The 10,861-nt window shown below is 34.2% G+C and overlaps 1 protein-coding gene and 1 long non-coding RNA gene across 2 annotated transcripts; both read right to left on the bottom strand.

Annotated features, from left to right (window-relative positions):
* Positions 1-885: 885 nt before the first annotated feature.
* On the bottom strand, positions 886-7,490 carry LOC112003684 (uncharacterized). The gene is made up of 2 exons (XR_002882011.2): positions 7,167-7,490; positions 886-1,418 (listed from the first exon to the last, which is right to left on the bottom strand). It is a non-coding gene; the product is annotated as an uncharacterized LOC112003684 (long non-coding RNA).
* A 914-nt stretch (positions 7,491-8,404) lies between these two features.
* On the bottom strand, positions 8,405-10,321 carry LOC112003685 (AAA-ATPase ASD, mitochondrial). The gene has a single exon (XM_024035887.2). It carries the CDS (start codon positions 10,225-10,227, stop codon positions 8,650-8,652), a length of 1,578 nt encoding a protein of 525 aa, XP_023891655.1. The 5' UTR covers positions 10,228-10,321; the 3' UTR covers positions 8,405-8,649.
* Between the last annotated feature and the right edge of the window lie 540 nt (positions 10,322-10,861).

Genomic DNA, 10,861 nt, shown 5'->3' with positions numbered 1-10,861 from the left:
AGAAACAACTGAAATTCCCCACAAAAATTTGAAAAGTACCTAAATATCCATGAAACCTCAAAATAACTGAAACATCTATAAAACATTAAAATTTGAAAATGACTAAAATAGATTTTTAAACTTCCAAAATTAATATAAGGAAGCACTTTAAAATGAACAAAACAGCACTAAAACACCACAAATGAATTATACATCCTAGAAACTTTCAAAATGAGTAAAACACTTACAAACTTTGGAAATTACCATAATGCATCAAAATCAATATATTTGGTTTATGTTAGAGTGATATTTTGTTTGTTTGTTTGTTTTTTTTTTTTTTTTTAATGATTGCGAGGATAGCATCATATTTTTCAATGAAACAAATTGTTCCTTAGTCACATTGGTATCATGAAGGCGTCATATTGGATGATAGCAACATTCCAAATAAAAATACCAATGTCTAATAAGCAACAGTGTCTATAATTTGATAGTCTTAGACAAAATTTTCCCTAGTCTTACCTTTTTTTAATTTTTATTATTGCATCACTTGTTGCTTTCCATGATCATATATTCCCAGGCTATAGAATTTATCATCTTAGCTTCCTAAGGATATTAAATCCATGATTTAAATGTCATTTATGCATGCATCATTTAGATGTGTAAACTAATATATTTAGGTCAATTACATAATTTACATACATCGTATAGCTAAGATTGCATACATCATATGTCTATTTGGTTTTCCATAGTTTCTGGTAGCTTATTGTATATATTTTTTATTTATCAAAAGACATAGTTCTGGTAACTTATATTAAATATGCGAATCAGTCAAAAGCTACTACCCCCACCCACAGACCAAAGTGAGATAGAAAGAAAGACAGAGAATCAGACAAAGAAGATATCAACTTGGGAGAAGAGAAAATAAATTTTTTTTAAAGAATTGATTTAAAGTATCTCTACTTACTAAAAAATGATGCTATGAACTTAATTATAGTAATTAAGCAAATAGATTAAAAAATCTATTAGCTTGATGGATGCTATGAAACTACAATAGTATTTACAATATTCATCATTTCCATCCCAGCTTTAATCATGGTTTGCACAAGCTGTTAGTTCAATTACAGGTCTTTCATCATTTGCAATTCCTCTATCCAGACCCAATATGACCATAAGCACTGCTTATCTTCTTGTTTGCAATATGACAAAAACCGAGCCCTTTAGCACCACTTCAATGCATTAACTCCCAATGGATTGTCCTTGCTTTATTTCATAGAATGGTATTACCAAATCAAAACTAAAGGGGGAAAATATCAAGGAGGTGATAACAACATTATGAATCATAATAAAATAGTTCAATTACAATTACTAAAAGGAAAGTTCTAGCGTCAAGATCCCATATGGGGATTCTCATAAACAAGATGAGAGAAGTGCATTACAACCTGCAAACCAAATAAGAGAGAGGATAGGTATTTCAGCACTATAAAGGGAAGGAAACCATCTTAACGTAAACTTCTCTCTTCTCATTCTTTGAAGTTTAAACTTTGATGCCAAAGGAAAAATTGATATTTGTTTAATGTATTAGTTTCAAACACCTTCAAATAATTTTTAAAATTTATATTCAAATTTTATCAATATATGCTCTATTTCTTAAAAAACATTGTACTACAAAGTTGCACCAACTAATGCTACTAAAAAAAACCCCTGGTGGAGTTCATCATCTCTCTATTAATTACAAAGATAATTGATACAAGCCCATAAATCTATAATATTCCATCTTCAATGGGATTGGAGACTTTGGCATAAAATATACATGATATCATTGGTAAAACTCTCTTATCAAAATTTAGAACTATAAAGCAAATTCTTCATAACGATCTAAGAGAAACAAAGGATGACACATTGACACCTATAAATTATAAGGAAAGAAACATGTAATGGAAACTAAGCTCTTTCTCCAACCTTAACTTGTGCCAAATTGCTTACTATTTGACAATTTCATGCACACTGCTCTTTTTACTAGTAATAAAATGACCAAAAAAAAAATGTTGTAATGGAAGTATAAACTTGAAATCAATTGAATACTAAAAAAGCTTCCTTTTAGTGCAGAACATAATCAACACGGTATTTTTTCAAGCTCTCAGCTCCTATATATTTCTCCTTCAATCTCAACTCATCATCTAATTTCACCATTCCCAAATCCTACTGATGCAAAGTAATAAGGTTCCCAATACCTAAAAACAATTCAATTTTTTGGACAACAAGAAGGAAAAAAAAAAAAAAATATATATATATATATAAAGATAAATAAAATTTCAATTACAAAGAGTCAAAAACTAACTAATATAGAGAGTCAGAGAGCAACCCTTTAGCATTGTGATTCTCGTAACAAATAAAGAGGACCTATATTGTTTAAATAGCAATATGAGCTATCTAATATAGAGGACCTGACAGGTCCGACCTGTATTGTTTTAATAGCAATATGAGCTATCTAATACATACCTTTAGTCATAGGTGCTTAGAAAGAGTAAGAATTAAATTAGCCAAGGTTACTCTTACAATACTGATGTAGGACAACCTAGGCTTCTCACCTAGATTAGTCCTACCGTAGACCTTAGGCTTCCCACCTAAGGTGTTCACCAAACAAACACAATGCAATTTTTGCAAATAATCTTAATAATAATCATCATAGTCTATGTATACAAAAGAAATCATCTGGGGCTTTATATATAGCTTCCAAGAATCACAATGATAAGAATAAACTCTCCTAAACAAATCCTACACAATTTCAAATACTAATCCGATAATCCTAAACAAAGGATGATGAACAACTAATCCTAACCAAACTCAAATATCAATCCAAACTAAACAAATAACTACGTTACAATCTGAAATTATCCACTAAAAATCTAAAATGAAATATTGAAATAACTTTTGGTTATACTCTTGCATTATACTCCCTTGGTTTAAGAAAACTCGACCTCGAGTTTTGTAGTGATGAAGAATTAAGACTTTGGTGCTTAGTACTTCCTTCAAATTAGAAATCACCCTAGGAAGCACTGAGAGTAGAATAACCTTCAATTCCACAACACCATAGAACTCCCCTGGAAACACAAAGTCAATGTGTCGAACAAACACAATTTTATCTTGAACCATAGTATCAACCTTTTGGACTTCATCAACTTGTAGATGTTCATCAGCCTCATGGATCATGAAGGGCTAAGTAGCACTTTCATCAGAATCGACCTCCACATCAAGTGCACCCTTTAAATCTTCGCACACTTGTTGAAACTTCTCTTCTTGTATAGACTCTATAATAGGTTCTTCTTGCTGCATGAATGCTGAAACATCATCTATTGGCACTTGTACCTCTATTTCAACATTCATCTTTGGTGGAACCTGAGCATCCTTTTTCTAAGTAGAAGAGTCTAGCAAAGCCTTTATTATTTTTCTTAAGTCTTAAGCTATGGCGGTGAGTTCGAAGGATGGAGTGTTTTTTTGTTGAATACTATCTTTGTGGTGTAGAAAATTCCCATGAAAGGATTGAGGTTGATAATTCTCTTGATTGCATTGGGGAACATATTTCTCTCTAAGTATTTGTTTCATTTCATTCCAATCAGTTATGGTAGGCTTGCTCCTTCCTTTGCAATGATTCTCGATACTACATCAAAAGTCTCTAGCTCTACTTCTTAATTTCAACCTGGCAAACCTAACCTTATTAGCATCTGGCAGACATATTTGATCAAAGAATTGATCCATCTCATCTAGCCAATTGATAAGGGTCCATGGATTTGGACGTCCATCAAATATCGATGCTTCTAAGACTACCATGATTCATTGGAATAGACTTTCAACAATCTGAAATGAACATGGGCTTGGTAATCTAGGCTTTGGCTGGTGCTCTGTACTGATCATTATGTGGGGCTTGATGAGCGTGACTTGTAAGTGAACTCTAGTGTCTGCTAGAACTTTTCTACCTTTGGCTTCTTTTTATTTTTTTATTTTTGAAATACAATAAAGAAAGAACTAGAATATAAAACTAAAATCTACCAAATAGTAGCACATCAAACATTAAAACACCAAAACTAAAGAAGCTAGAAACAGAGGAAACTAAAAGAGAAAAGAAGCTGCGAAGCAATCACGAAGTGTCGCTGAAGTCATCAGCTGGGAGGCGGCATGAGCTCATCGGCGTTCATTGACGGTGATGCTTGATGGTGGAGATCGGAGCTCGCAAGTCAAACCGCAATGATGGAACCCGTGAAGTGTGAAGTGGCATGGTGGGAGCAGTGCTGACAACATGACGGCGTTGTTGGATATCGGCAGTGTGATTCCAGTAGTGACATTAGCAGCTACTTGTTGGCTTTCAAGCTCTTCTATTTTTGATCTGGTGGTGGTCCTAGAGTCGGGCACGGATTGGGGTCATAGGCTTGGAGGGAGTAGTGGGTTTCTCTGTTGGTTTTGGGACGAAGAATTTGTGTGGCCAAAGGGGGTATATGGTACAGATTGGTTCTTGCTCTGGTTTGCAGATCTCATGGGATGAAGAATTGGGGTTGCTCTGGTTTGCAAATCTCATGGGGTAAGAATTTGAGTAATGGCATATCTAGCGGTTGATTTCTTTTTTGTTGGTGGGCGTAGGTGTGGGTTGTCAGACATGATTTTGGGTTGCTGGAAGGGTGATCGGGTTGGGCTCTAATACCAAGTTGATGTAGGACAACTTAGGCTTCCCACCTAGATTAGTCCTACCTTAGACCTTAGGCTTCCCACCTAAGGTGTTTGGATTCACTACCAAACAAATACAATGCAATCTCCGCAAATAATCTCAATAATAATAATTATAGTCTGTGTGTGCAAAAGAAATCATCTGGAGCTTTATATGTAGCTTCCAAGAATCACAATGATAAGGATAAACTCTCCTAAACAATTTCAAATACTAATATGATAATCCTAAACAATTTCAAATACCAATCCGATAATCCTAAACAAAGGATAATGATGAACAACTAAACCTAACCAAACTCAAATACCAATCCAAACTAAACAAATAACTACGTTACAATCTGAAATTATCCACTGAAAATCTAAAATGAAATATTGAAATAACTTTTAGTTATGCTCTTGCATTAAATACACTTCATAAAATTCTGTTAAACAAGATAGAGTGCAATGTTCAACATAGAATGTTTATAGCCATAAACTTTAATGTAGTAAGCTACGCAAAGCTTACTGTCAAATAAGCACTCGGAGAAGTTCCATATGTCAAAAAAAGTGTGTTTTTGAACACCATAGGACATGCTACTAAAAAAGGCAAGCAACAACATTATAATACATCCCTCACATAAAAATAATTTCAAAAATTAATACATCCCTCACATAAAAGAAATTTAAAAACTAATACATCCCTCCCCTGAATTGGATCCTTATTTTCTATGAGTGGGAAGTGAAGGGAATTAGCCAATTTAAAGAACATCCTAGTGCATATCTCAATCTAACAAATTACCCTCAAGACTACACAACATGCATAAAAAATAGCTTAACGTCACTTCAAAGTTTGTAATAAAAAATTTCACAAATATCTCCTATGCATTCCCAAAATTAGTATTAAAATAAAATATATTTATGTATCTAATGTATATAGATCAATGCTAAGATTATACACACTCCAAGGTTAAACTAAAATCAGGAATTGAGAGCTTCGCAACAAGTGCACAAACTTCTACAAAACAATGTTACTTTGTTTTTACAAATAATTTTTTTGAAAACTCAACAATACAAATTTAAATAAAGGGAATGTGCAGAGCTAATAATCAACATGTCCACTAGCAGGTTAAAAAATAATAAATAGCATAATTACATGAATGACTTAATGAAATAAACAAGTGGCTTCTGGGCATAAAACAAAGACAAACAATAATCTTGTAAAAAAGAAAAAAAAAAAAACAAAAACAAAAACAAAAGAGAATCCCTTACTAGTTAAGAAAAAAAATTTGTAAGAAAAACTTACTAGTTAAGAATTGCTCTTAATTTTCCTGTAAATTTTCTATTTTATTCTTCGTTATCTTGCCTAATTAAAATTAAAACAAAAATCATCCATCCAGTGCTTTGAACTTAGAGTACTAAATGAAAAGAAAAGAAAATTTAGTATGTATCTTTCAAGTTCTATAATTTATTTATGTATCAACTCTCTGGACTAAGCACTAAACATAACTAATGGCATTAGAAATGTTCTCAACAGCATTTGCCCAGGAATCCTGCTCTCTTTATTTCATATGAACAAATTTTCTAGAAAAAAAATAAGCATATGTTGATATGAAGAAATGAAGATGATACAACTCAATTTACCTAGTAAGACAGTCATAAAGAAAACCTTGTCATTAAGTAAGCGCTGGCATCAAAAGTAGCAGTCCGTTTTACCCTAGTTAGCCATCCGAAAATGCTATTGACTGATTCAATATGTCAATATAAAATTACAGAAATTTTCGTTATTTTCATCTACAATCTCTTTAAAAATTCTTTTTTGATAAATCAGAAAATTTTATTAGCACAGACACCAGAAACAACTTGAGATGCTATTCTCAAAACAAGACAAATAGCAGGAAAAAGTACAAAAAAACCCAATTCTGTACTAGCCAAAATGTAACACAAAAGCTTTTAAACTTTAAAACTAGAAAACACTCAGAACAAAAATCAAAATTTGATTCCAAGATGCTGTAACAGCTACAGAATTACAGCTTACATGTACATCACATAGAATAGAAATGAAATAGAAACAAGGAAATACCATCTCTATACCCGTGTCCTCCTTAGGACATAAAAGAAAAAAAAAATTATTTCTTTATAAAAACCCTTGCACCTTAAATACAAAGGTGTTGCCTTTTTCCTCTACTTACCAATAAAATAAAAAATAAAAATAAAATAAAATAAAATTTCAACACCACACTAACAAGAACCCACACCCCCTAATGAGCAGAACACAAAGCCACAACAAGAAGTTCTGGAAAAACTGAATCCCTAAGAAGCATTTCAACAAATACTTTCTGTGCCACTTATAAGAAAGAAAAAAATTGGTACCTCACCAGCGCAGAAGTGTGCCAACGTGTTTCAGTGAAATGAAATTTAAGAGCGAAATTCCAAAATTCTTTCAAGGGGAACAAAACAATGACAGAGAAATTAGGGATTTGTTTGATACTTACCTTAAACAAAATCAAAACAATTTGATCCTTCAAGAAACCCTCAGCGGTGAGTAAATGAGGACGCCGATGGGATGAAGTGAAATTGACGGACATGGGAGAAGAAGAAGCAATCTGAGTTTTTTTAAGGGAAGGAGAAAGAGGGGGCACACGAGACGAGAGAGGATATGAAGTTGAGAGAGACCCACTGTTTTTCGTTGCTCTTTTATATACTGACCTAGCTTACTGGTAACAGGTTTCACACTATACTTAAATCAGCAGTTCCTATTAATATAACAGTGGTGTAGATTTGCTGATTTGGTGGGTACCGTAGCCACTAAAAGGTATAAGGAGTATAATAGAATGACAATGACCCATGGGCCATGGCCATGACAATATCAAGCCTATGTTATCAAGCCTATGCCAAATGGGCCAAATGGATTGGGGGTTTTTTTTTATTTGTACTAGGCTAGCTAAGATTTTTTTTTTTTTTTTTTTTTTAAGTTAGAGTATTAACAGTGGTGATGCTAAAAATTTTAGCTTTTTGTATCTCAAAAAGCTACTTTATCTTTATTTTTTATCACTTTATTTAAAATAATATAAAAAATTCATTAAAATAATATGGAAGAGAGAGTAATTGAAGGAAGAGATATAATCTTAATGAAATATTTTATTTTATTTTATTTTTAACAACTTGCTACAATCAATTGGTATCTATACTAGTTTACTGTAGTTGTAAAAAATTTAGCTTTAACATTTCTAATAACACTTGATTTTTTTGTTCTTTAGTGGTAAAATAATTTTTTTGCTAAAATATAATAACCATTGTGAATATTATTATTATTTTTGTTAAGTTTTTAAGTTTGACAGTTACTATTTAGATTAGACTAGTTACATGAGGAGGGGAGGGGGGAGGGGACTGATTACAACAATTAAATATAGAATAATCAAAAATATATATTTTGGACCAGGGGTGCCCCGCCCCCTTGGGCCCACCTGGCTCCGTCTCTGCCCGAGAGAATGAACTTGGGCTGAGAGCTTGGCTAAGTTTTGCTCAGCTGAAGTCGGCCAAGCCCATAGTTGTTGGCAGTATTTTAATTTTCTATATTCAAAAAATAATAAGGAGCCTAGAACAGTACTACAATCTACAAATACATGGGGCTGCTTCGACTCCCATCTGTCTTTTTATATAGTTAAATAAATAAATAATAAAAAAGCATGAACAGTATGGTAAAGGTGATAAGTCCCACTTGATTCATATCTTATCGGAACAGAGTAGTTCTTATTGAATCTTATAGGAACAGAGTAGTTCTTATTAAACAAACTAAAAACATACAAAGATCTACTCACTGCAGCCTAGCAGACTAATAGTTCTAACCACCATATATAGCACGATTACACATCTTTTCACATTCTTCAAGCATCAATATAGCATATGATGGCTTTTAATATACATAATGCTGAGCACACAAGAACAAATTCAGTCATAATTGTATCCTAGTTTACTTCAGGCGGTGACTCCATTTTCTCTCACCTCATTACCCAATGTCTTGTCATCTTTCACAACATCAACTCCATTCTCTTTCACATCTTTAGCTAAAGACTCATCAACTTTCACATCTTCTTGAGTAGCTTCTTGCTTCTCTTTCTCTTCTTTCTCTGCCTTTAACTGTGCCTCTTCCTTAGCCTTCTTTGTTGCTTCCTCTTTGGCCGTCTTAATAGCTTCAATCAATTTCTTTAAACAAGTCTCAGCATCTTCATTCTGTGACTTAGGCATCAAATTCTCAGCAACATCAGCAGGAGTCATATCGTTTTCGTCCAACAAATGGTCAATGGTCGAAAACAATTCATGTGAGTCAATATCCAAATAATTCTTGGCAAGAACCTTGAATGCTTCAAAGCCACAATAGGACATTTCTATGTGCTTGTCCATACGTCCCCTCCTAATGAGAGCCGGATCAAGCTTTTCCACATAATTAGTGGTGAAAACAATGATCCTCTCTCCCCCACAAGCTGACCAGAGCCCATCTATAAAATTCAACAAACCAGAGAGAGTGACCTTACTACTACTTTCTTCTTCTCCTTTGGCCATTTTACTAGCGGGGTCCTTTTCCTCATCCTTCTCTTGCTCCTTTTTCTTTTTTCGTTGACCCGTAAGATCAAGTGAGCAATCAATATCTTCAATCACAATAATAGACTTACTTGTTGTCTCGATCAAAAGCCTCCTCAGCTCCGTGTTGTCCTTAACCGTTGTCAATTCAAGATCATAGATATCATAGTTCAAGTAGTTAGCCATAGCTGCAATCATGCTAGACTTACCAGTTCCGGGAGGACCATAGAGAAGATAGCCACGCTTCCAGGCCTTGCCAATCTTAGCATAATACTCTTTTCCCTCACTGAACTTAATAAGGTCATTGATGATTTCTTCCTTTTTCTTCGAGTCCATGGCCAAAGTGTCAAAACTTGCTGGGTGCTCAAAAGTGACATGGCTCCATTTGGTTGATCTGTAGCCACCCCAATTCTGACTAGGATTGTTGATGCACAGCCTCCTTTGTCGATTTCTCACCGTTATTGCTTTCCCTTCTTGCAGGACATGATTGATGTATTTCCCACACAGAGTTTCTCGGTGAGATTTATGGAAAGTGAGCTTGTAATACCTCTTCTCGTCCATCGCTGGGTAGAAAGAAAATGACTGTGTTCTTGGGGGGATTTTCTTTACACCCCACCAAACCTTCATGCCTTCAAATTCATCTGTAACTTCTTCGTTCTCGTCCATGCTCAGTTGTACAGGTTGACTGCTGTCTTTGACAACTTCTGCTTTAAGACTTCTAGCTTCGCTGGAGGACTTGCTACTGAGGTATGTCTCAATGGCAGCATAGGCTTCACTACGCTTAAGATGCTCGCCAGTGAATTCAGGGAACTTAATTTGGATATAAGGGTACACGAAACTAGTCAGTTTCTTAGTATGACTTAGGATTAGGCTACGAAGATGGTGAGGGAAATAATTGTCGAACATGGCCCAAAGAAACATTGCGGTCGCAATTAGTGAGCCTAGTTGAGACCATGTTTCCCCCATCATCATCATTTTTCTCTTCTGAAACCTTTTATGAGAGTTGTTAGAAGAAAACGTTTGCTGATGAAAGAACAACTCCGAGCTACGTTATATATAGAAATTCAATTGTACTGCTAGGTGTTATTTCTTGGTGAGTAAGAAATAGAATTTCTTTTATTTTCTTTTCTCTTCTTTTTTTGGTCTTTCTTATTTTTTTATGTTTAGGTTTCTCTCATGCATTCCTTTCCAAGTAGTTTCCAAATTACAATGAAACAAAATTTTACACATCAGGGGAACCACGCTTATTACAATAGGAACCCTCCACGCAACCCAGTTTTCGTCCTCTTGCCTTAAAAAAAGCAATTTTGTGATGTGAAGTTTCGCAAACGAGCCTCCATCTTTGAATTCGATTTTTTTTTTGGTTTCACTGTCAGCATTTAGAAGTTCGTATGGAGGACATCATCTGGCTTACGAATGCATAGATTCTCATCACAGGTCATGCGAAAGAAACATTACAGACATGGCGGCTAAGATTATCGATATTAAATTAGTAATTGAGGATACCGACCCAAGTGTTTTAATATTTTCGTTTATAAAACTTGAAGGGGGTAAATTATTTTAAAGGAGGGAGGGTTGAATCGAGTGAGTCCTGGACCTGATTGGATGC

Source organism: Quercus suber, unplaced genomic scaffold (assembly GCF_002906115.3).
Source record: "Quercus suber isolate HL8 unplaced genomic scaffold, Cork oak 2.0 scaffold_248, whole genome shotgun sequence".
NCBI classification, from domain to species: domain Eukaryota; kingdom Viridiplantae; phylum Streptophyta; class Magnoliopsida; order Fagales; family Fagaceae; genus Quercus; species Quercus suber.
This window is presented reverse-complemented; position numbering and strand designations above follow the sequence as displayed.

Excerpts from the sequence above, each read along its gene's own strand:
- LOC112003685 (XM_024035887.2), bottom strand. The coding sequence starts at position 10,227 with ATGATGATGATGGGGGAAACATGGTCTCAACTAGGCTCACTAATTGCG.